This window comes from Arachis ipaensis, chromosome B09 (genome assembly GCF_000816755.2).
Source record: "Arachis ipaensis cultivar K30076 chromosome B09, Araip1.1, whole genome shotgun sequence".
Lineage (NCBI taxonomy): Eukaryota > Viridiplantae > Streptophyta > Magnoliopsida > Fabales > Fabaceae > Arachis > Arachis ipaensis.
The window spans coordinates 11,490,684-11,517,826 of NC_029793.2; the positions used below are offsets into that span (position 1 = coordinate 11,490,684).

General features: G+C 34.2%; 2 protein-coding genes and 1 non-coding gene across 3 annotated transcripts in view; 1 reads left to right on the top strand and 2 right to left on the bottom strand.

The window, feature by feature from the left end:
- The window catches only part of LOC107618512 (2-alkenal reductase (NADP(+)-dependent)), a 2,789-nt gene extending 1,315 nt beyond the window's left edge, over nt 1-1,474 (bottom strand). The window contains exons 1-4 of the mRNA XM_016320608.2: nt 1,101-1,474; nt 686-866; nt 432-598; nt 46-128 (exon numbers count right to left, since the gene is read on the bottom strand). Of these exons, the coding sequence (XP_016176094.1) occupies nt 46-128; nt 432-598; nt 686-866; nt 1,101-1,337 (668 nt within the window). The 5' untranslated portion in view covers nt 1,338-1,474. The remainder of the gene's footprint in view (nt 1-45; nt 129-431; nt 599-685; nt 867-1,100) is intronic.
- LOC107615009 (2-alkenal reductase (NADP(+)-dependent)) lies at nt 2,049-5,502 on the bottom strand. The gene is made up of 4 exons (XM_021111749.1): nt 5,134-5,502; nt 3,903-4,016; nt 2,749-2,831; nt 2,049-2,655 (listed from the first exon to the last, which is right to left on the bottom strand). The coding sequence occupies exons 1-4, from the start codon at nt 5,359-5,361 to the stop codon at nt 2,277-2,279; spliced, it is 804 nt and encodes a 267-aa protein (XP_020967408.1). The 5' UTR covers nt 5,362-5,502; the 3' UTR covers nt 2,049-2,276.
- On the top strand, nt 2,110-2,182 carry TRNAA-UGC. The gene has a single exon. It is a non-coding gene; the product is annotated as a tRNA-Ala (tRNA).

Here is a 27,143-nt window from a genome sequence, read left to right on the forward strand (position 1 = left end):
AATAGCTGATTTAACTCATTTTAATGTACATATATAAATACACACCTTTTCAATGCAGCGTCCAAGTCATGTTCTTCCTTATAATTGAAAGCTTCGTCAAATCCAAATTTGCTCTTTAGTAGATCAACCTAGTTCAATGAATTTCATACCACACATGTAATTAATAAGAGAATAATTAATGATGAGAAATATATATAATCATAATCATAATTCCCAAGCTGCTTAAGCTAAATTTGCGTTATCAAAGCCTTTCCACAAGACCACAACATAATATTTGTTTCTCAATAAAATCTGATAATATAATCAACATTAAGTTGGTCAAGTAAGACACAAATTTATCTAATTAGATTAGTCAAATTAGTTCTGATATTCACAAAGACCAACCAACAAATTGGTAATTATTTAACCAAATAATCCAAATATGAAATTACCTTGTCTTTGCTGCCAGCACTTCCAACAACATAACAACCAATCAATTTTGCAAACTGCCCCACGAGTTGACCAACTGCACCTGCTGCTGCTGAGACAAACACATATTCACCCTTCTTTGGACCACAAACCTCAAAGAATCCAGAATAAGCAGTTAATCCAGGCATACCTAGTCACATGTATTTAAAATAAAAAAATTGGATTAAGTAATAATTAAACTAAAAATCAAAGATTAGAAGATGTATGATTTTTTTACCAAGGATCCCTGTGTAATAGGATAAAGGCACATCAGTGTGGTGATGGATTTTAAACAAGTTTTCAGGTGATGATATGATTGAGTACTCTTCCCATCCAGTTACTCCCCAGACATAGTCACCTTCTTGAAAATCTTGGTGCTTTGAATCCAAAACTTTGGCCACTCCAAATCCATATAGTGGCTGTAAATTTTTTTAATTAAACTTAATTAAATAAATTTTCTTAAGAAAAATTTTTGAAAGTTAGTCATTTTTAATATTTTTTGTTAACACAAATTTGTTGCATTCAATCAATGACAAAACTGAAATTATGGAACCAGCAAAATTTTCTTTGAAACCATTTATTATATCTTTTCATTTCCTCAGAAGCTGAACAAATTATAAAATAAATAAATAAATAAATGAGCATAAACTTACTGAGCCAGGGGTGAAGGACTGCGAAACACTAAATTTATCATCTTTTTGCATCAAGGGTCTAAGGTGAGGATCAGCAGCCAAGAAAAGGTTTTTGACCAAAACAACCCCTTTAGATTCATCTCCAAGCTTCAGTTTAATAGTAGAATCTGAAGATACAAACATGTCAGATTCTTTAGGGAAGCCAGACACATAGTGCCTTAATAATAACTGCTTGTTTCTCACATCTTTCTCTGCCATTTTTTCAACATGAATAACACACCCTATTTCAATTCAATATATGCAGCTCTAATGGATTCAATTTCTATGTTATGGTCATGAGTTGATGACAATATATAAAAAATGAGTTTTATATATAATTTTTTCATTGGCGGCCGCCGGCCTCTGCACAAACTGGTTTAATTTGTTTATACGAAAATACGATGATTGACTTAATTAATTAATTAAATACTTCCATCTAACTAATGATGCGACAGCTCATAAGCTTTATATATGATTTTTTTTCTTCTTTATTTAATGCTATTCCTTATAGTTAGGGCTGGAAGTGAGTCAAGCTAACTCATGAATCAGCTCGAGCTCGATTTGTTAATAGTTTAATAAGTTGAACTTGTGAGTTAATAACCAAGCTTGAGTTTGAAATTGAGTTAATAAATTAAATGAGTCGAGTTTGAGCTTGGATAAGCTTAGCTCATTAGCTCATGAACGGACTCAATTATATGTATAATATTAAAAGTACAGATTAAATGCATATAAAATATGCGTATTAATAATTTAAAATATAAACATATTAAAAATTTTCAAAAAGTTAATTTATAATTTAATATGTGACATATATATATAAGTGTCTCCCTGTTAATGTTCGGGCATTAGAATCATCATCGTGACCTAATTTAATACTTAGGTAAAAATTGTATTGACTTCGATATAGTATATATAAAATAAAATCAAGTGAAAAAGAAAGCTAATAATTATTTTTAAATAAAATATAACGTATGTTACAAATCATCAACACGGGGATGTAGCTCAAATGGTAGAGCGCTCGCTTTGCATGCGAGAGGCACGGGGTTCGATCCCCCGCATCTCCACTAACTAATCTTTTTCTAGTTTTTGGTAACAACAATTTTTCTTTTCTAAAGATATCTGAAATTGTTGATTCACTCACATAACATAGTACGAAAATTATTCAGGGGCAATAGCCACAATTTTTTTACCGAGATTTTGACCACTGAAAAGGCTAACTAAGGCTGCAGGGCCACCCTCAAGACCTTCAACTATGTCTTCCACATATGCAATCTTCCCTTCTCTAATGTGAGGCAGAATAAACTCCAAGAATTTAGGATAAAGGGGATAGAATTGAGATACAATAAAACCTTGCATCTTAATCTCCTTATATATGAGATTTGCCAAATTCGTTACACCTTCTGGTTGAGTGAGATTATACTGTGAAATCATTCCACATACCGGTATGCGACCATGAGATCTCATGTTCAAGAGCACAGCATCAAGTGTCTTACCGCCCACGTTTTCAAAGTAAATGTCAATGCCTTCGGGGAAGTATCTGAAATATAATCAAACATTCCAAACTAGATTCATATTTATAATCTAATTTTTTACTGTTCACGTACCATCCTTATCGTATTTAAGTACTAACCTTTTTAAAGCAGCATCGAGATTTGATTCTTCTTTGTAGTTAAAGGCTTCGTCAAATCCTAATTTATTCTTCAATATATCCACCTAGGTGTGTAGGAGAAATTAAATGCATTCAACTAAAAAGTAAGACTAATTATCTTTGTCAAAATGAAGCACTCTTATTTTGAAATAATTTAAGAAAAACAGAAGTATTACTAATGATTTAGATTACAATTTTCTATGGGTTTTTTTTTGGTTGTATACTCAGTATTTTTGTAAAACAAATACATCTTTACATAAATATATTTAATTCAAGATCCAAATCAAATAGAAAAAGATATACATCTAGTGAAACACCTTTAATAATTAACGAAAATCTAACACAAAGTAAATCATGTAATATAATTTTGGTTTAATTATTCTATTGGTCCTATAGTTTCACCAAATTTGTAAATAGATTCCTATACTTTTTTTCTTTTAATTGAATCCTTACAATGCTTTTAACTTTGAAATTAAGTCTTTTTCGTGTCAAAAAATATTAAAATTAATAAAATATTTATCACAAAAAATATATGATCAAAGATCTAATTAGGTTCTTAATTATGAATATTTTCAATTTGTGAAAAAATATTCTGTTAATTCTAACATGTTTTATACTGGCAAAGATTTAATTACAAAATTAAAAGTTATGTAAAGATCTAATTAAAAGAAAAATATAGATATCTAATTATAAATTTTGTAAAATTATAGAGACTAATAATACTAATAGAGTAATTAAACCTTTAATTTTTTTGGCACACATGATGCTTTATTCTAACGTGTTGAAAAATAAGGTTTAATTACTCTATCAATCCTTATAGTTTTACTGAATTTTCAATTAGGTCTCTATACTTTTTTTTTCCGATTGAGTTTCTATACCATATCAGATTTTGTAATTAAGTTCCTACTGTGATAAAAACACTGGAATTAAGGAAATATTCCGTTAAGCAAAACGAATATGTCTAATACTTGACTGAATATTCTATATAGTTTAACATAATATTTTATTAATTACAAAATCTGATATGATATAAGACCTAATTGAAAAGAAAAAAAAATATAAGGACCTAATTAAAAATTTGATAAAACTATAGAAACCAAAGTAATTAAATCGAAAAATAATAATTAGGGTAATACCTTTTCTTGACTTCCAGCGCTTCCAACAACATAGCATCCAGTCAACTTAGCAAATTGGCCAACAAGTTGACCAACTGCACCAGAGGCAGCTGAAACAAACACTTTCTCTCCTTTCTAAGTGATGTAACCATTTATTATTTGCTTTAGAAATATAATGAACAATTACAAACACAATTTATGTTACAATTTTAAATTGTAGGCATAATTAGAGTTGAATAGGAAACCATCAATTACTAAGGTGTTTAAGAGGATGCATCACGGAAGGATGATAAGAATGTGTAGGCTGATAAATTGAATGCATTTAATCTGTCAATAATTAAGCAGTCAATAATTGCATTCAAGAATTGTCATTCAAATTATGTTCGTATATTGTCATTTAAATTTGTGTGTTTATATATGGTTGTGTTTGTTTATCGAGATAGCACATTGAGACAGAGACATAAGGACACAAAATTATATTTGACAGAAGAAATATATGAACAAAGACAATGTATCTAAAAATACTGAATTAGTATATTTTATGTCTATCTTGACAAGAAGAACATGGAGACACTAACAAAAAATAACTTATTTTTTATTTTTTTATTTTTTTATTAATTTTTTATTATTATATTTTTTGTCTCAAATTTTTTGAATGAAAAAAATGAGAATAAATTAAATTTTCATAATTTATTCTAATTTATCACCAAACAGAATATAAGAATACAAAATTTTATATTTTTATCCTTTATATATTGTTTTCACTATCTTGTCTTATCTTATTCTCAAAATCAAACAGAGCCATATTATCTTTGAGACCAAAATATAGAGATACTAGAGACACAAATTTATTTAGTTGTAGATACAAATATGCTCAAAAAAAAGAAGATATGTATAATTTGTTTACTCTAAAAAATGATTTTAATTGAGAAATTGTATAAAAATATTTTTTATATCAATATATTAAAATGATCTTTTTTAACATGAATTGTTGTTAAAAATTCTTTATGAACATAAACGCGTAGCTATAATTATAATTTGTATTTTATTTATAAATATACACATGTGACTATATTTCATATTTTTATATGAGTAACTAATTTCTGATATGCAAGTAGTAAATTATAGTAAAATTTTGTTATATACTTATATTTAAACAGAGACGGTATATCAATACTGCATAAAACTTTAATTTAGGGGAAAAAAATAAACTCAAATAAATAAAAAGTAAAATGTTATTATGACAACTTACTGAGCCAGGAGAATAGTGAAATCCCAAAGACACAGGAGTATCCTTGTACATGAGGAGCCGCATGTACGGATCACATGATAAGTAGAGATTCTTGAGCAACACAACATCACTAGAACCTTCTGGAACCTTCAATGTTATGCTACCTTCCACAATCTCCATGTCACTTTCCTTTGGGAAACCAGTGACATAGTTCTTCAGAAGCACTTGCTTGTTCCTCACTTGTGCCATAATCTCGTAAACTTGCTACAATCACAATTTACGTACGTAGAGATCAAAAGGCATAGAAGAAGTTATAGAGACAACAAGTTTTGGCCGTTGCTAATTTTGATCCACGTTCTCTTTATCCTCTCGTCCTTCTTGATTTGGTTGAAGAATTTTTATGGTCACAATTTTTTGGTGAGGAATTATTGCCCAATGTTATTTGGGTTTATCTTAATGTGGGGGACCGAAAATAATATATAATCACGTGTTCCTTTTAATAAAGGTTTAATCAAAGATAATTTTAAAACATGAACCAAAAATCAATGACAAAAATTATTATAAATTTTTGCATTAGAGATAATTTTAAACTGTCAATAGACATATTAAAACTTATTTTAAACGTTGAAAGTAAAAGTATAAAATTAATGAAAAAGTATATCGAACCAACTTAATCAGCCAAAAATAAAATAACTTAATTAATTATAAATATAGTAATTAGTTTTATTTATTTATGATTTAAAATATTAGTTATTAAATGTTTCACCACGTTCAAATTAGAAGGAGATACTTCAGTATCATTGCAATGTGAATCACGAAAATTGATTCAATTAGCTTCCGTCTCTTCATTCTCCTTCTCTCTCCAAATGCCTAAAACATGATAAATTAAAAAACAAATTCAGAACCATCCAATTTATAAATAAAAGAAACATTTTAATACCTAGCATAAATACCATTTACGTAGAGATTTTAGATTCATCCAAAGACATTTGGCTAGTTTTTTACTGGAACCATCTTGATTCCCTAGCATTATTAGAAATTAATATAAATTAAATGTTAAGGGATAGGAATAACATACGTACCCGTTAACTACACAGGCCATGTAGAACGAAAATTAAACCACACATTCCACAGAAAAGTAATAAGTGAACAAAACGATGATGAAAAAAACATGCTATGCCAAAAGCACAAGCTTTCATTCACGAGAAACAAGAAGCACTTGTTTTCCAAAATTGCGACCACTATAAAGGCCAACCAGTGCAGCAGGTCCATTCTCAAGACCCTCAGCTATGTCTTCCACATACACAACTTTTCCTTCTCTGATAAAGAAATGTTGAGTTTACAGTGAAATTTAGACTTCTAATAGATACAAAATAATATGAAATTGAACACTACCTACAATAATGCATTAACTATAACAAAACCAATACGAGAAAATAGGATGTGAATTAATTTTCTTTCTTATTTTTTATGATATTTCAACTACATTGTTACAGAAATATATATAGTATCATTTATGCTATAATTTTAATGAATGAGAATAAAATCCTCTTATTTTAATGAATGAGAATAAAATTCTCCTATGAAAACTCCCTACAAGTTCTTTTCTATTAAAACTCCTTGCAAACCTTATTTTACTCCCTAAGTTTGCTCTTAGCCTTTCTTTTATTCTCATAATTCTCCACCTCGTTAACAATTTGAAATCTACTCAAATTTTGGACGATCAAAGTGTGGTATTCATATCTAGTTGCATCATTTTTACAATGACTGCCTACGTACCCTTATTCAGGATCAAACCAATCGTAGTTCCTCTATTTCTCCATTTAATGCCTAACATGAAGCAATATTGAGCAATTCCAAACAGTGTTGAAATTTGTTTCCTGACACTACTTTAGTCAACATATAAGCAGGGTTTTTATCTGTGTGTACTTTTATAAAAGAAATGTTACCTTTCTCTATAACATCGCGCACGAAGTGATATCTTACATCAATATGCTTGGTACGAGCATGATGAACCTGATTTTTAGCCAAATGAATTGCACTTTGACTATCACAACTCAGATTCACGCAATCTTGCTTCAACCCCAAATCATCTAGAAAACCCCTTAGCCACAATACTTCTTTCACCCCTTCTGCTACTGCCATGTACTCAACTTCTGTAGTAGATAGTGCCACTGTAGCTTGTAACATCGATCGCCAACTAACTGGAGCACCTTATATTTTATATACATAACCAGTCGTAGAACGCCTTTTATCTAGATCACCAGCATAATCAGAATCAACAAAGCCACTGATTTGACATGATTTTCCACTAAAGCATAAACCTGTGTCAATGGTACCCTTCAAGTATCTTAATATCCACTTGACTGCTTCCCAGTGTGCCTTACCCGGGTTTGTCATGAACCTGCTAACAACACTGGCTGCCTGTGAAATATTTGGGCGTGTACACACCATAGCATACATTAGGCTACCGACTGCACTAGCATAAGGTACATTTTTCATGTAAGCCTTATCCTCTGCTGTTGTGGGAGATTATTTACCAGAGAGTCTAAAATGTAGAGCCAACGACGTTACCACCGATTTAGCATTTTTCATTTCAAACCTTTTAATGACGCGCTCAATGTATTCTCTTTGGCTCAAGAACAATTTTTGGCTTGATCTCTCTTTTAATTTCCATGCCTAATATTTTTCGTGCAGCACCCAAGTCTTTTATTTCAAATTCTTTACCAAGTTGAACCTTTAACATATCTATCACTACCTTGCTCTTAGAGGCAATAAACATGTCATCCACATACAATAGAAGATAGATATAATCACATCCAGGAAGCTTACGAATGTATATACAACAATCATAATTACTTCTGGAAAAATCTTGTTTTAACATAAAAGAGTCAAATCGCTTATACCATTGCCGAGGAGATTGTTTCAATCCATATAGCGATTTCCTCAAGCGACATACCTGACTTTCTTTACCCTCAACCTTGAAACCCTCAAGTTGATACACGTAGATTTCTTCCTCTAAGTCACCGTGCAAGAATGCAGTCTTCACGTCTAGTTGTTCCAACTCAAGATCACCATGAGCGACAAGACTTAAAAGCACCCATATGGAAGTGTGTTTCACCACAGGAGAAAATATCTCATTGTAATCAACACATTCTTTCTGTGCAAATCCCTTTGCTACTAACCTAGCTTTGAATCTTGTACCATCTGACTTAGTAGGATCTTCTTTTCTTTTATACATCCACTTACACCAAATTGCAGTCTTTTCCACGGGCAATGGGACTACATCCCATGTCTTGTTCTTATGAAGAGATTGCATCTCTTCCTCCATAGCGACAAACTAACTCTCTCTATCTTTGTCTTTGATAGCATGTTTGAAGGTGACCGGCTCATCATCCTCTACTGAGAGTGCATAATCTACCAAGTTTACCTACCCATAATGTCTCAAAAGCTTGTCTGACCCAAACTTCTGAACAAATTTATAATTCTCTTTGGCCTAGTAGATGCCAAAGAATCCTGCTGCTGCTGTTGTAATGCATGTGCATTTTCTCACTGAATTTTCTCATGATCAAGTTCATCCTCTGCGTCATCTCGAGTAGCATTAGGATGCTCCACCTGAACATTACTAGAGTCTATTTGTTGGTATTTAGACTCTATCTCCACCACTTGAGTATTTGAAGTTTTTCCAACATCACCATCATCTGGCACCATATCTTTAGACAAAGCTACCATATATCGTTCATCCAAGGTAACATCTCTGTTAATTACAAACTTAGAATCATTTACACTCCAAAGGCGATAGCGTTGAACCCCTCTTGGATACCCAAAAAATTACTTTCTTAGCTCTATCATCAAGCTTATTATCTTTGACATGATAATAGGCTGTGCATCCAAAGACTCTGAGTTTCTCGTAATCTGCATGTTCTCCTGACCACACCTTATAAGGTGTGTCTCCATCTAGAGAAGAATGTGGGGATCGATTCACTATGTAGCAAGCTGTAACAACCGATTCTGTCCACCATTCTCTGCCTAACCCGGAATTAGAGCGCATACACTTTGCCTTCTCAAGTAGCGTACGACTTAGTCGTTCGGCGACTCCATTCTATTGTGGTGTTTCTCTAACTGTCCAGTGTCTTATAATGCCTTCTCGGTCACAGAACTCCTTGAAAGCCCCATCCGTGTACTCTGTACCATTATTAGATTGTAGAGTTTTCAGCTTCCTACGTGTTCGGTTTTCAACCATTGCTCTCCACTGCTTAAAAGTATCGAATACCTCATTCTTATGTTTGAGGAAGTAAATCCAAATATACCTGGAATAATCATCAACAAAAGTAATAAAATACCTGGAACCACCCTTGGAAGTAACTTTAGCCGGGCCCCAAATATCAGTATGCACGTAGTCTAACAACCCTCTGCTTTTATGCTTGCTTGTAGAAAATTTCACCCTATGTGCCTTTCCATACACACAATGCTCACAAAATTCCATTTGTGGTTTTTTCATATTCTTCAGCAAACCTCTTCCACAAAGCAATGATAGACCTTTCTCTGACATATGTCCATGCCGCATGTGCCATATTCTTGTGCAATTTGTTTGATCTCTACTTCCACTGATTCCAACTGCTAACTCACTTGTGACTGTTGTCCCCAAAAGAGAATAAAGATTACCGTAACGAACTCCCTTCATCACTACCAAAGAACCACGAACAACTTTTAGTACCCCATTTTTCGCTACTATTTTGCAACCATTTTTTCTCCAACAAACCTATGAAGATAAGATTTTTCCGCAAGTCTGGAATATGCCTCACATCCTTTAAGGTTCTTACTCCTTCATCATGCATCTTGATTCTTATAGTACCCAACCCCACAGTTTTACAAGCATGATCATTGCCCATTAAAATTGTACCACCATTTATGCTTTTAGAGGTAGTAAACCACTTCCTATTTGGACACATATGGTGAAAGGCTCCTGAATCAAGAATCCACTTACCGGAGATTTCATAAGATTGTTCTGTTACAGAGTAACAATCCTTGTCATCATTTGAGACGTAGCTTGCTTCTTGCTTTTCTTTTGGGTTGTCGTTGTTCTGTTTTTTGAAAGTTATCTTCTTATTTAGACAATTTGCTTTGAAATGTCCATCCTCACCACATTTAAAGCATGTTATCTCTGTGTGAGGTCTATATTTTGGCCTAGACTTTCCACGCTTTTTACCTTTTCCTCTTTCATTAGTCCTTCCTCTAGCCGCAAACAATCCTTGTGTTTGATCATTATACTCTCTTCCATTTGAAGATGACATTACACTTGTAGCAACCTTACGTAGATCATCCGCTAAAAGTGATGCCCTCGTCTCATCCATGGTCAGAGTGTCACCCACCAGCATCAATGTCTGCACCATATTTTCATAGGACTTCAGTAATGAAAGTAACAATATAAGTGCCTGGTCTTCATAATCAACCTTCACATCTATATCCTTTAAGTTTGATATGATCCTATCAAACTTATTGATATATTCTTGGATTGAGGTGCCTTCCTCCATCTTGCATGTATACAATTTGGATTTTAAGTAGATCCTATTAGTTAGAGTCTTTGTCATGAAGTTACTCTCTAACTTTAACCAGATGCCTGCTGCAGTTGCTTCTTTGTTCACCAAGAAAGTAACATCCCTCTCAAAGCATAAGATTATTACAGCCCGTGCCTCAAGATCTAATTCTTCCCAATCCTCATCTTTCATTCCTTCCGACTTTTTCTCTTTTCCCGCTAGTGCCTTGTGTAACTTTTGTGATATAAGCAGATTTTTCATCTGCATCCTCCAATAGGAAAAATCATTTTTCCCATTGAACTTCTCAATTTCATATTTGCCTACTTTGACATTACTACTAGTAGAAGCCATTATATTCAAAATTAAATTTTACCACTCAAATAATGAATAATATAACGTTGGCTTTTGATACCAATTTTTGAGTCTATAGCGGAATTTGGACTTCTAATAGATACAAAGTAATATGAAATTAAATACTACCTACAATAATGAACTAACTATAACAAAGCCAATACGAGAAAATAGGATGTGAATTAATTTTCTTTCTTATTTTTGATGATATTTCAACTACATTGTTACAGAAATATATATAGTATCATCTATGCTATAATTTTAATGAATGAGAATAAAATCCTCTTATGAAAACTTCCTACAAGTTCTTTTCTATTAAAACTCCTTGCAAACCTTATTTTACTCCCTAAGTTTGCTCTTAGCCTTTCTTTTATTCTCATAAGAAACTCCAAGAATTTGGGATAAAGGTTATAGGAATCACTAACTATGAAACCTTGCATTTGAATGCGCTTAAATATCATTAATTTTTCAAATTTATCACATTAGGTTTCATTAGCCGATCCAAACACAAGTCATTCACATAAACTTGAACAAGTATAAAATGATCATTAGATTCTTTAATGAAAAGAATTATGTCTATAGTACCCTTTTAAAAATTATTTTTCAACAAAAAAGAGCTAAGTCTTTCATATTAAACTCTTGGAGCTTGTCTCAAACCATAAAGAGCTTTAAAGAGTTTAAAAATATGGTTTGAAAAATCTTTATTTTTAAAATCGAGAGTTGAGCTACGCATACTTCTCTATCAATAAAGCTATTTAAAAAGGCACTTTTAATATCCATTTGAAAAATTTTAAACCCTTTATGGACTGCATATGCAAGCCATGATCTTATTGCTTCCATTCTAGCAACCAGAGCAAATGATTCATCAAAGTCAATGCCCTCTTCTTGATCATACCCTTGAGTTACTAATCTAGCTTTATTTCTAACAACACTACCATCATCACCTAATTTGTTTCTAAAGATCCATTTAGTACATGTTTTCTTCTTACCATTCAGATAAGGCACTAGAGTCCAAACCTCATTTTTCTCAAATTGGACTAACTCTTCCTCCATTGCCTTTATCCAAGAGGGATCATCAAGGACTTCCTTCACATTTTGGGGTTCCACTTGTGATATAAGAGCAAAATTATTGAGTTCGACTCTTTTTCTATTTGAGGATCTTGTGGTAACTCTATGAGATAGATTTCCAATAATAAACTCATTTGGATAGTTCTTCAAGAACTTCTATTCTCTGGACTTTGGTGTAGTGATCTCAAACTGGGTGTGAACCGGTTCAGTTCCATTAAGATTTCCAGTGATCTCTGTATCAAGAGGAGACAAAACAGAATTGTCCCCTAACTTCTAGTCTACAAAATCGTGAACAGCATCTTCCATTGTATGTTTAGATTTGTCTTTTTCTTGAATTTCTTTTGAATTTTATGCAATCTCAGTTTCTGCATTAATTTCCTCAACAACACTTGAAATTGAGTTAGAATCACATGTATAGACTCCTCAATTATTCTATGTTCCTTGAGGCAAACTCTATAAGTTTTACTTGTGGTTGAATAACCAACAAAGACACCTTCATAAGATTTTTATCAAAACTTTCAAGATTATCGTTAGTATTTAACACAAAATATTTGCATCCAAAAATATGAAAGTACTTAAGATTGGGAGGTATTCCTTTCTAAAACTCATATGGTGTTTTCTTTAAAACTTTTGTACTGATGGTTCAGTTCAAAATGTAACAAGATGTATTCACAACTTCAACCTAAAAGAATTTTAGAATTTTATTTTCAAAAAGCATAGCCCTAGCCATTTTTTGAAGGCTTCTATTTCTCCTTTCAACAATCCCATTTTATTGAAGTATTCTAGGACATAAAAAATTATGTGAAATAGCAAATTTATCACAAAATGTTTCAAAATCTTGGATTTTAAATTCCTTTCCATATCACTTCTAATGGAAACTATTTTCAAATCCTTTTCATTTTGAATCTTTTTGCATAAAGTTGAAAAAGTAAAAAATGCATCATTCTTATGAGTTAATAAAAGAACCCATCCAAACTTAGTATAGTCATCAACTACCACTAAGCCATAGTACTTACCACTAAGATTTTGAGTCCTTGTAAGACCAAAAAGATCAATATGTAGCATTTTCAATGGGCTTTTGGTTGGGTTTGAAAGAATTTTTAGTTTGTTTACCCAATTGACAAGTATCACAAGTGATGTCTTTGTCAAATTTTATTTTTGGAAGACCTCTAACCAAATTCTTTTTCACAAGATTAGAAATTTGAAACATGCTTGCATGTCCTAATTTCTTATGCCATAACCATTTTTCAGATTCTATGAAAGTGAAACAAGCTACATTTTGTCTTTTAGTTCCTCTAAGATAAGTCCATACACATTGTTGCATCTTTTTGCTTCAAACAAGATTTTGCCAGATTTTTCACACACAACTAAGTATTCTAATTTCTTAAAAATAACTAAATAACCTAAATCACACAATTGGCTAATGCTTAGAAGATTATGTTTCAATCCATCAACTAAAAATACATCATTAATGAAAGTTGAGAAACTCTTACCAACGGTCACAATTTTTTCTTTACCATTGTCATTAAAATTTGAAAGTTATAAGGCCTCCATCGTCCCAACTTGAGAGTCCCACTTTCCTGACATATATGCTGTGGCTCCTTCATCTGTATACCCTAAGGCAGCGCTAATAGTCTCTCTGTTCAAAGTCAGATGTACCTTCTTGACATAAGAATGAATCGCTCCATCATGGTACATCATATTTGCGTAAAACTCGCGAACTAGATTTGGATAATCCGGCTTTTGAATCTTGAACAGTGGAGTCCATTTGAGATTGTCAAACAGATTAGAGAAGTCAATTCCTTTTGCACTCAGAGTCTCCAGATTCACTATGTGAGAGGCACACAAATGACGGTTGACCAGAATTTGACCATGGAACTCGTAGGCAGCGCAAGAGTTGAACCGAGCCGGATTAAAGTGAGAATGATTCTTGTTGAACTTATTTTTAAAGTCTATGGAATCCAAGTTTGATGGTTCTCTAGTGTTGCGAAGAATGTATCCCTTCGAACGCTGAGTTGTTCGGCCAGAAGGATGAGGAGTTAATTTTCGTGGAGGTGAAGGAGGTGGAGAGGATTGTGACGCTTCTTCTTCTTCAACCATAGGCTCTTTCTCTTTTCCAACCTTCTTGCAAGAAGAAGTTCTTGAGAAATTACTTTCCTCTTCATGGCCTCGGTTGATTGTGAAGAAGGGGAAGAAGATGAAGTAGAATGTATATGGATATGGGTATGGGTTTGAGGAGCAGTTGAAGGATTTTTGGAAGGAGGGGTTCGGTTGCTTCTTTTAGGTGCCAACTTCTTTTTCATGATAGAAAAATGAAGAAGAGAGTGAGAAGAAGAAGAGATGGCCGAATGGATTGGAGAACGGAAAGAGGTTACAACCGCATTGAATGCTGAGTGGAGAGAGGATTAATAGAGTAATGGGCATTTAATGGAACGGTTATCATCAAGGAAATTTTTTTAAAATTAAAAAAGTAACTGAAAGATATTTTCCTTGAATCAAGGGAGAGAGTATGAGAAAAGATTTTGATTTGACTTGAACTCCCCCTATCAAGATATGATGTGATAACCTCCAAAAAAAATTATTTAAGTGAAAATATGATGAAAAACTGAAAACGGGCCAGAGTTAAGGAGGGTGTCCAAAAGGAATTTGGTGGGCCTTATGTTTAGTAATGCTTGTGATCAGACTCCCCCTATTTCCTAGCTTGTTCTCTACCTTCCCAGATTTGTCTCCTTGCTTTCTACGAGACAAAAACCAAACAGAATTATTAAAATCACAATTTTTTAACAAAACTTAAATCCAGCATACCCAAACTGTTTCTCAATGAACAGAACCTATCTTCACTCAAAGGTTTAGTGAATATATCATCAAGTTGTTCTTCGGATTTCACAAATTGAATATCAATAGTACCTTTTTGCACATGTTCTCTGTTGAGTTAAGAAATTAACCAAATTAATTAGTGATGACAAACATTATTTTAGGGTAAAATAAATAATTAGTATTGATTAATTATAATTACTTATTACTAATTGTTTATTGTTGCAGGCCAAAACTCAATAGCCCAAATGGAATGAAAAGCAATCAGCAAGGATGGTGGGCTAAAAGCAAAAATCAGAAGCCCAAGAGAAAGCAAAGAAAGAAGCCAAAGGAATCAGATGGGGCAAATGGGTTACATGAACCATATCTGATCCAAGCCCGAGCTGAGTTCAATTCCCTCCATCTTGCTCTTACCAAAGCAACGTTCCTCTCTCTTTTGTCTTAGTCAAATCAGAGTTTCTGAAAAGTAAGAAAGAGAAAGAGAGAGAGCTTCTTCACTAAGCAAGTCACCAAAGAAGCAAGAGAGAGAAGGATTAAGCTTGAAACTCAGAAGTCTAATCAGAAAATCCAAACCAAATCAAGCTTAGGTTAAAGGTAACCCATTTTCTCTTGCATGCATCAGATCTTCTTCTCTTCTTCCAAACTCTCTGCAAGTCCGAAAATGGCATACAAGGGAAAGTTGTTTTCTGCCCTATTCTGCTGTACATCTACGGTCACAAGTGATACTTGGGAACCAAGTAGTTTCTCAATGGCTCATATTAAGTTGACCATTGGAAGATTTTTGTGGTTACTACTTTATGGCTTTCGGTCAAGATGAAGAAATCAGAAGCAAAGTTACTACTCTAAGGTTTGATGAGAAAAAGGTGAGTCTGTGGGTTGGTGAAGCTCAAGGCTCAAGGTGTTGACCTTGGAAGAAGAACCCAGCAACATGCAATGAGATAAAAGAGGTTTGCTATTCATTCAGAAACCAAGGAGAGAAAACCAGTGAATAGAGGTTTTGTTCTGAGAGAGCTCTTTGAAGAAGTTCAACTAACTGGACAGTGTAACCTAATCAAAGGTACATTCCGCCAGTATGAAGAACTGAATCAGAGGCTTGCCAATCTGGTTTTTTGCATAGCACAGAGGCTGTTGATGAAATCAATCTCCTTCATGTTTTACAGATTGTAATGTACTTTTCTATGTTTATCTTTCTGTAATTTCTTGTGAGAAAAGGCATTGTGTGATAGCTCAAGTAAAAGCCATGAGTAGAAAAAGGCTGAGTGATACACTTGAGAGAAAAGCCTAGAGTTATTTTCAGATTTCTTTAGGTAAGTTTATGTCTTGTATCTTGTACCTGTGAGGTATCCCTTTCTTAGTTGGATTAGCACTAAGAGTGAATAGTTAGGTATTAGCATAGCCAATGTCAAGTTAGGTTAGAACTTGAGTGTGAAAGGATTGGGTCAATCCTATGAAATTGGTGTATGTAATACTGTTAATTATAGTGGAAATTCTTCCATTGTTGTAGAGGAGACTGGACGTAGGTTGCATAGCACAAGGCAACCGAACCAGGATATATGCAGGTGTTAGCTTTTCTCTTCTCTGCACTGTTCTATTTTTTGATATTCATGAGACAAAAATAAATTGTCTCATAAATTTTTGCTGCTGAGTTCAAACAGAATCAGAATTGAAAGTTTGTTAAAAGGGGTCATAACAGCAACTAAAAGAAAGGCATAGATTCAACCCCCTTCTCTAAACCTACCACAACCTTCATTCTCTAATAAAATGATATCTAACTTTAATGTGCTTGGTTCTAGAGTGCAGAACATGATTTTTAGAAATGTTTATTGCACTCATATTATCACAAAATAAGGGTGTGCTATTGATTTTCAATTTATAATCCTCTAATTGAGTTTTTAACCAAATTAATTGAGAACAACAAGCAGAGGCAGATATGTATTCAGATTCAGCCGTGGATAGAGCAATTGTGGCTTGTTTCTTGCTTGACCACATATTTAGTGAGCTACCAAGAAAGAAACACATTCCGGATGTGCTCCTTCTATCCACCCGATCTCCCGCATAATCTGCATCACAAAATCCTACTGCACAGAAATAATTAGATCTAGGATACCATAAGCCAAAATTACAAGTTCTCTTAATGTATCTAATAATCCTCTATACCGTGTTTTATCCACATCTTTGCCATTTTCATCTTTTTAAAGTTTAGTATTTGGATGCATAGGTATTCCCATTGGTTTGGAATTTTCAAGGCCAAATTTCTTGATTAATTCTTTTGTATATTTACCTTGGTGAATAAAAATACCACTAGGAGTTTGTTTGATTTGAAGACCAAGAAAAAAGGTTAATTCACCCATCAAACTCATTTCAAACTCACTAGTCATAAGTTTTCCAAACTCTTCACACAAGATTTCATTGGCCGAACTGAACATTATATCATCCACATAAACTTGAACAATAAGAATATCATCATTAGATACTTTTATAAATAAAGTTGTATCGGTGGTTCCTCTTTGAAATTGATTTTCCAACAAGAAGGCACTAAGCCTTTCATACCAAGCTCTTGGAGCTTGCCTTAGGCCATAAAGAACCTTTGAAAGTTTAAAAATATGATTTGGAAATTCTTTACTTTCAAAGCTAGGGGGTTGAGCCACAAATACTTCCCTATCTGTAAAGCCATTAAGGAAAGCACATTTAACATCCATTTGGAACATTCTAAAACCCTTATAGGCAGCATAGGCAAGAAGCAATCTAATTGCTTCCATTCTTGCTACCGGAGCAAATGACTCATCAAAGTCAATCTCTTCTTCTTGATCGTAACCTTGGGCCACTAATCTAGCCTTGTTACGAACAACACTACCATCCTCACCCAATTTATTTCTAAAAATCCACTTTGTACCCATTAGGTACAAGTGTCCAAACCTCATTCTTTTCAAATTGAGCAAGCTCCTCTTCCATGGCTTTAACCCAAGAGGGGTCTTCTAGGGCTTGCTTCACATTGAGAGGTTCCAATTGGGACAAGAAAGCAACATTGCTTTGTACGACTTGCTTCTTGCTTGAGGATCTAGTAGTCACGCCTTGGGAAGGATCACCAATGATAAAATCATGGGGTTAACCCTTCAAAAACTTCCATTCTCGAGGCCTTTGAGGGATGGTTCTACCTTGATAAGTTTCCATTTACTGCTCTGTTATGGGTTCTTTGGCTTGGTCAGGAGACAAAACAGAAATGGCTCCTTCATTCTGATGAGACGTTTCTGGACAGCCTGGTTCATCACTTGGGACAGTTTTGGGATTTTCTTCACTGGCTTCCTGGTTGACAATATCTTCACAACCTGCATCATCCTCTACCACAACATTGGAAATTGAATTAGTATCACAAAAGGATACGTGTATGAATTCCTCTATGGTTCTATGTTCCTTAAGGTAAATTCTATATGCTTTGCTAGTGGTGGAGTATCCAACAAACATTCCTTCATAGGATTTTGGATCAAATTTTCCAAGATTTTCTTTATTGTTAAGTACAAAGCATTTGCATCCAAAAACATGCAAATACTTAAGATTAGGAGGGGTTCCTTTCCAAAGCTCATATGGAGTTTTCTTCAAATCTTTCCGAATGATGGTTCTATTCAAAATATAACATGCTGTATTTACAGCTTCAGCCCACAAAAATTTTGGTACATCATTTTCCCAAAGCATTGCCCTAGTCATTTCTTGAAGGCTTCTATTTCTTCTTTCAACTACCCCATTTTATTGAGGAGTTCTAGGGCATGAAAAGTTATGTGCAATACCAAAATTATCACAGAATTTTTCAAAATCTTGATTTTTAAATTCTTTTCCATGATCACTTCTTAAGTGGGCTATTTTCAAATCCATTTCATTTTGAATCTTTTTGCAAAGAGTGGAAAAAGCATGAAAAGCATCATTCTTATGAGCTAGGAAGAGAATCCAACCGAATCTAGAGTAGTCATCCATCACTACCAAACTATAATATTTACCTCCTAAACTTTGAATTCTTGTAGGACCAAAAAGATCAATATGCAACATTTTTAATAGCCTCTTGGTGAAAATTCCATCTTTAGGTTTAAAAGAGGATTTTACTTGTTTGCCTAGTTGACAAGCATCACAAGTAATATCTTTATCAAATTTAATATTAGGAATTCCTCTCACCAAGTTCTTCTTGACAAGCTTAGAAATTTGGCACATGCTTGCATGACCTAATTTCTTATGCCAAAGCCATTTTTCAGATTCAAGTGAAGTAAAGCATGTCACTTTTTGATCTTTTAAATCCTCAAGAGTCAATCCATATACATTATTACACATTTTAGCTTCAAACAAGATTTCTCCAGATTTTTAACAAATAACTAAACAATCCAATTTTCTAAAAATAACTTCATAACCAAGATCACATAATTGACTAATGCTTAGTAAATTGTGTTTCAACCCATCAACAAGTAAAACATCATTTATGAAAGAACAGAAACTTTTACCAACTTTTCGAATGGCCACTATTTTTCCTTTTCCATTATCACCAAAAGTGATAAACCCTCCATCATACTCATCAAGCTTGATGAAGAACGTTGCCTTTCTGGTCATATGCCTAGAGCACCCACAATCTATGTACCACATGTTGTCTTTGCGCTTGGATGCTAGGCAAACCTACAAAATAAGCTCAAGTGACCTTAGGTATCCAAATCTTTTTGGATCCTTTGACGTCAAACCATATTCTTTGTCCCAAGCCATTATAGTCAAACAATTTTACAAACTTTGTTTCCAATCATTCTTTCATCAAAGAAACATTGAATAGGAAAGTGTCCATTTCGGTTGTATAGTCTACAAAATCTATGATTTGCTGTTTTCACAAAGCTTGTTGGGTTTTGAAACCTTACGTCATTTGAGGATGATGCAATGTTTGTAAAGAAGGTTTTTCAACAAATTTTGCAGTTTTATGAAAACCCAACCCATCTTTATCATAAAGAGGTTTTTGACTAGCCAAGAGTTGATTTAAATTTTCTGAACTTTGAGCAAAGGTGGCTAAGTCCTCTTTGAGTCTTTTTACCTCTTTGAGCAGCTTCTCATTTTCTTCAAAACAATTAAGATATGCAACCACATAATGTTGTTTTTCACAACCTTTTATTTCATCTTTCAACCGCTTGTTTTCTTCAACAAGATCAACAGTGGTTTCAGCTTCTCTCAGTTTTTCTTTTAGAAAACCATTTTCAGCTTTAAGAATTTCGATTTGAGACTCAAGATTTTAGTTTTCATTTAAGAAACATCTAATCTTTTCAGAAAGGTGATCTATCATGAGATGAAGGTCTTCAGTGTCAGGGTTATGGAATATTACCTGCTCTACGTGATCTGCCATGAGGCAAGTTTGAGACTTGGTTTCTAATTCTTCATCTTCATCAGAATCGTTTTCTAAGTCTTCCCAAGAGGCCATCAGTCCTATCTTCTTTCCCTTCTTTGGATTGTCCTCCTTCTTCAGTTTGGGGCAATCAGATTTGAAGTGTCCAGCCTCATTACAGTTGTAGCATATTACTTTACTGAAATCCTTCTTTGGTTTCCTTGAGCCGCTCCCTTTGCTTCTTTCCTTCAGTTTCACCATTTTCCTGAATTTCTTAGCAAACAAAACAAAATCATTTTCAGATGAGTTATCACTGGATTCATCATCCAGAGGGTTAGTAACAGATTTGAGAGCTATTCCTTTTCTTTTTGTATCTTTTTTCAAATATGTATTTTCAAAGGCAAGTAAATTTCCTCTCAAATCATCATAAGTCATAGAATCAATACCACTACTCTCAGCTATAACTATTGCTTTTTTTTTCCACTCTTTTGAGAGACACCTCAAAATTTGCCTCACAAGCACAGATTCAGGATATGTGATTCCCATAGCACCCAAGCTAGTGTTGATGACATTGAATCTTTCAGACAAATAATCTATTGTTTCTCTTTCCTTCATTGAGAATATTTCATACTCTTTATTTATCATGTCAATTCTGGTCTTCTTCACTAGGGTTGTGCCTTCATGAGTTATTTGTAGTTTGTCCCAGATTTTCTTTGTTGTTGTGCATCTTGATACCTGTCGGTATTTCTCGAAGCTGATCGCACAGTTGAGCAAGTTGATAGCTTTGGCGTTGAGCTCCACCTTTTTTCTGTCTTCTTCAGTCCAACTGGCTTCACCCTTAAGAGAGACCACAACCTCAGCTCCTGTAGTGGTTGGAAATTGAGGACCTTCTAGTATTATCTTTCAGAGTCTGTAATCTACTGATTGGATAAAAATCTTCATTCTTTCCTTCCAGTAAGTGTAGTTCTTTCCATTAAAGAGTTGAGGTCTGTTGCTTGACTGTCCTTCTGTCAAAGTATAGGCCACCAGGTTTGAGCCACTGTTATCTGCCATCAGGATCTTTTCTCCAAGCTGCAAAGCTTGATCTCTTTGAGACCAAGCTTTGATACCAATTGATAGTAATCAGTGGCTAAGAGAAGGGGAGGTTTGAATCTTAGCCCCCTTTTTTGTTGAGTAATACTTGCTGCCTTATAGAATGCTCCAAGAGAATTTTCTGCGTTTTGTCTCATAATCAGACACGAGACCTTTTCCTTTTGTCTCGTACCCAGTCAGGAGATATTTTTCAATTGCGTCTCCTTAGCAATAGAAACCGAAAAAGAGTAGAAGAGAAGAGAGAATCACACCAAGAAGTATCCTGGTTCAGCTGCTAAGTGCAATGCAGCCTATGTCCAGTCTCCATCTCAACAATGATAGAATTTTACTATAATCAAACAGATTACAGACTCCAATTCTTCCCTAGGAACTACCCTTCTTATCCGGGACAAGTCCAGAATCTATCCCCAATTATGAACTTGACTTGGTCACCTACTAAGCTTTCAACTGCTAAGTGCTAACCCAATTTGTAAGGGGATTCCCACAGAATCATGATACATAACTTATAGATGTACAAACGACCTCTAAGACACCTATGACTTTTTTTTTTAATTTTGTAAATTCTGCCTTTTTCCACTCACTGGCTTTTCCTTACAAACCTCACACTGTTTGCTTTTTTCACCATGAGACTCAGACATACAAAACTAAAGAAAATACAAAATGAAACACATTGAAGGAGAAAAACTTCTGTTAGCTTGGGTAGCTATGAGAACTCTGTGCTTACTCTCATTGCTTCAAGCCTTGGCCGTTCACCGTTATTATAAAAGGAGAAGCTTCCAAGGTTGAAACGATTCAACCGAGCTAACTTCTTCTTCTTCAACACCAAAACCGGTTCGGACAGAGAGAGAAGAGAGGGAACCGAAAGTAAAAACCAACATGCAATTACCTCTCTCTCTCTCTCATCCCTTCTCATCAAGCTTCATCAATCTGAGCCTTCCATCTTGACTTGGTCCCCAAGAAGGATTTCTGACCCTTGATGAACACTTGATCCTTGACAGCTCCATCTGCTCCACTTTTGCTTCCTCCTCCACGTAGCTATAGTAGCTACCTTCTGTGATGGATGAACAAAAAGTAGAAACGAGCCATACCACAGGGATATTCTTCTCTGACCGAAATGGATTGCTACCATTTTTAGGTATGGAGATCTTGAGGCTTCTTCTTCACTTCTTACATTTAGTGGAAAAGATCTCAGCCACGCCATACTGTAGATCTTCTTTTTGCAAGGGCCATAATCACCTTGGTCGCTTGCTTCTTCATAGTTTCTCTGCTTCTACCTCTGATAGCTTGCATCTTCTTCTTTCCTGACAGATAAAATGACCAAAAACTAGAGAGAGAAGAGAGAGAAGAGAGAAAAGCTTTCAATGAAAGTAAAGAAAGAAATTAAAATGAGTTAAATTTCCACTTTCCAAACCCCATGCCTAGTAACGTGTAATGCATTAATGGCAATCAAATCAATATAAACTTTCTCTTTCATGTTACCAATGTATTTAAACCAACTTAATTGAATTTGAATTTCATTCCTTAGTGGGAGTAGTAACCGAACTCAATTATGCTCCATTTCATTCTTTCTTCTTTCATTTCGGACCAACCAAAAGTTGGGACAATTGGAAGCCTTGTTTTGGGCTTTGCTGAATAATTTTCAGGCCCAATTATCTTGCTAACCAAATAATTATTTCAGCCATTTATCAATTGGAATTCTGTACAAGGCTGAATATCACATTGGGCTTGTTGTAAGTTTCGGCCCAACAACAGAATCTGCAAATTATAAAAAAATTGTTAATTTGCTAATTTATAATAACCATAAAATTAATTTAACACTTTTGTAATTAATTATTTTTAATAATGCTTGATTATCACATTAATTTTAAGTTTTCCAAACTCAACAATCTCTCCCTTGATGACAAATATTATTAAAAATTGAATTGAAAAAGGGCAAGGATTAAGAGTACTCCCTTGAAGATTTTGGATCCTTCCCTTTTCCATTTTTCACATAGCTCCCCCTTGATATGTGCCATTTTTATCAGTGGAAGCATTACCTGTAACAAGCTTAATACATTCCAAAATGTATTGAACACATGGAACATAAAAAATGTTGAACAACTTGATTTTTTAGCAGATGTAAAATGATAATCAAAACTTGATTTGTTATCTTTTGATAACTTTCTGCTCACTACAAATAAACATAAAGTATGCTAGAGTACTTTCAGAATACATTGCAACAAATAACCAAGACTTAACATACTTTGAATCAACATGTTCAAAACAAATAATTCCTGTTTAAAAATATTTGCTGCCAAAACATTCAATCAAACAAAATTATCCAGCAACATAAAGTTCATCCAATAAATCATTTCAAACAAAATGGGCAGGCAATAATCAACAGAAAACTGTGATCAGAGAATCAGAGCAATAATCATCAAATTAGCAGTTTATCAGAGCAACGATCATCAGATTAGCAGATTATCCCTTTTTCTACTTTCCTCCCCCTTTTGTCATTAAAAGGGGAACCTGCAAAAAATAGTTAGGACACTAGCATGATGATTATACAAAATATCTGATTAATAAAAACAGAGGAGTTCAAAGTGGCTGAGTACAGACATCCATAAACAAATAGTTCAAAAAAAAAAAATACTAAAGCCAAAGGAGCAATAAACTAGAAATTGTTCAAAAAATGGGCAACAGTGAACCTAACAGTTAGGCATCAGACAGATTCACATCAGAGTTAGAGAGATTATTGTCTTTGTCGGAGGGAGCCATATCCTTTTCAAAGCTTTGGAGAAGTAGGTTGATCCTTTCATTACACTTGGTCCAGGCTTTTTCATTTTCGTAAGCCTGCTTGCGAGCTTCTTTGTATGAACGCACCATCAGGTTGGACATGTTTGATAGCTCGTTTAGAACGTCCTTGATTGATTCAGCAAGCTTGGATGGCTCAGGATGACGACTTTCAAGATCACTATCAGATGACATGGTTGGCATCGAGCTTTTTCCCTTATTTCCTTTCATGTTTCCAGAAATTCTGCCTCCTTTGATGGTAGACACCCTGTTTTCTACAGGCTCATTGATTAAATCAACATGAAAATGTTCAAAGATACATGTGAGAAAAATACCATAAGGCAGATTCGCCGTCTTATCACTACGTACACAGTCCCAGATGTGTCGCACCATTAAATAAGCAAATGGAATAGATGAAGAAGTAAGAATAGCAAAGAGAACTAGGGTATCACAAACTGTTACTCTCTGATAGGAGCCTCTCTGGGGCATCAAAATGTGGTTGATAATACGGTGAAGCAGAGCTCTCACTGGACCAAGAGCCTTATGAGTCAGAACAGTCCCATCCAGTGCAGAAAAATTTTTACAAACTTGAGTTAGGGCAATCTGATAAGAAATCCCAACTTGAGAGTCCCACTTTCCTGACATATATGCTGTGGCTCCTTCATCTGTATACCCTAAGGCAGCGCTAATAGTCTCTCTGTTCAAAGTCAGATGTACCTTCTTGACATAAGAATGAATCGCTCCATCATGGTACATCATGTTCGCGTAAAATTCGCGAACTAGATTTGGATAAACCGGCTTTTGAATCTTGAACTGTGGAGTCCACTTGAGATTGTCCAACAGAGTAGAGAAGTCAATTTCTTTTGCACTCAGAGTCTCCAGATTCACTATGTGAGAGGCACACAAATGACGGTTGACCAGAACTTGACCATGGAACTCGTAGGCAGCGCAAGAGTTGAACCGAGCCAGATCAAAGTGAGAATGATTCTTGTTGAACTTATTTTTGAAGTCTAGGGAATCCAAGTTTGATGGTTCTCTAGTGTTGCGAAGAATGTATCCCTTCGAACGCTAGTTGTTCGGCCAGAAGGATGATGAGTTGATTTCCATGGAGGTGAAGGCGGTGGAGAGGATTAATCTTGGGGGGTTTAATCTTGGCATCCTTTAAATTTTCTTGTAACCTTGCATTTTGTTGAGAAACTGTGAGTAGAATACAGGAGAGACTTTGGTTTTGTCTCCTAACGCAATAGGAGTCAGAACAGAGTTGCTTGCAAGAAGTGTTATACCTAAATGATACAGAGTAAAGAAATCAGGAGATACTTTATTTTTGTCTCCTATACTGCAGAACCAGAAACTGAGAAGAGAATAGTGAATGACACACAGATGTATCCTGATTCGGCTACCCAGTGCAATGTAACCTACATCCAGTCTTCATCACAACAGTGACGGAATTTCACTATTTTTCAACAGAATTACATTCACTAATTCTCCCTAAGATCTACCCAATACTATTTGGGACAAGACCAATTTCTAACCCAAACTGAACTTGACTAGGACTCACCCTAACTTTCAACTGCCAAGTGCTAACTCAACTTGTAAGGAAATTCCCTCAAGATCATGAAAATAAAACAGAAATACATACAAAGAATTTCTGAGATAACTATGGCTTTTTCTCCAAATATAGCTCTCTTCCTTTTTCCACTCAATGGATTTTAAATCGAAACCTCACCAATTTGCCTTTTACCAATGAAACTCAAATAGACTAAACTGAGAGAAAGAACTACTCAATGAAAACCATGAAGGAGAAGAGTAAGTGAGCTATGAAAACCCAAACTTTGTGCTTTTCACTCCTTGCTCAATCCTTGTTCGTTCACCCCTATTATAGATAAGTGAAGCTTCCAGGGCTTGAAACATGTTTCAACACCTTGTTTGACTTCTTCTTCCAAATCAGAATCAGCAGCGGCGTACAGATAAGATAGAGAGGACAGAAGTAGTGACATGCAACCATACTTTCAATCTTTTCTTTTAACCTTTTTTCATTTTGCTTATTGAATCTGGACCGTGCTTTCTTTCTTTGGCCTAAAATTTGTTTCTTGATCGTTGATAAGTGGTAGAGCGCTATTGACTTCACTTTCTTCATTTTTTTAGAACGGTGCTTGTGACACAGAGAATTTCTTCAACATTCCTTTATGAAGCACAAATGAAAAAAAATCTCCTTTTTGTGATTTTCTTTTTTGATGAGATCTTCCCTTTTGTTAACTTGAGAATGAAAACTCACTTTTTGTTCTTTGAGTTACCCCAACTTCAAAACTTTCCTTTTTTTCATCTTATTTCAGACAGTGATGTGATGTGAAAGAAAAGAGAAGAAAGAGGAGAGAGAATTTTGATTTCGGTGGATGTGAATTGAATGAATTCAAATGAAATGAAATTCAAGTTCAGGAGAGTGAATTTTGATTATGAACCACGTATGGACTTAGGTTTGATTATGGGCCATTTTCTTTCTTTCTTTTATTTTGCTAAAGATTTGTCTTTATTTCAGATAGAAGAATTTTAGCTGGTAAGAATAATATGTATCCTTAGACTATAATTTTGTGTGCATATGGGTTTGAATACTTGCTTCTTGGGTCAGTTTTAATTTAATTTAATTTCTACAAACTAAACAAAATAAATTACACAAACAATTGGATAATAGTCCAATAATATTTAGTCATTATCTTAATTATAGTTTAGTTCTCTAAACTCAACAGTAGTAAAGAAGTAGTTAAATGTTTACGGAGAATACAAAGACTTGTACATCCTTTTATAGTCGTTGAAAATTTATCTTAACGTATCTCGTTTATAATGTTAATGTCACAAATATCCTTTTATTTCGTTTATAGTGTAAATGAAATAAGTTAACACGTATTTCGTTTACACTGTAAAGTGTAAACGAAATATATGCTGCATTTCTTCTTGGCCTTATCTCGTTTGTGTAAATGAGATACACGTTAACTTATTTCATTTACACTGTAAACAAAATAAAAAAATGTGATTTTTTTTGTAAAAATGTTTCAAAATATATATTT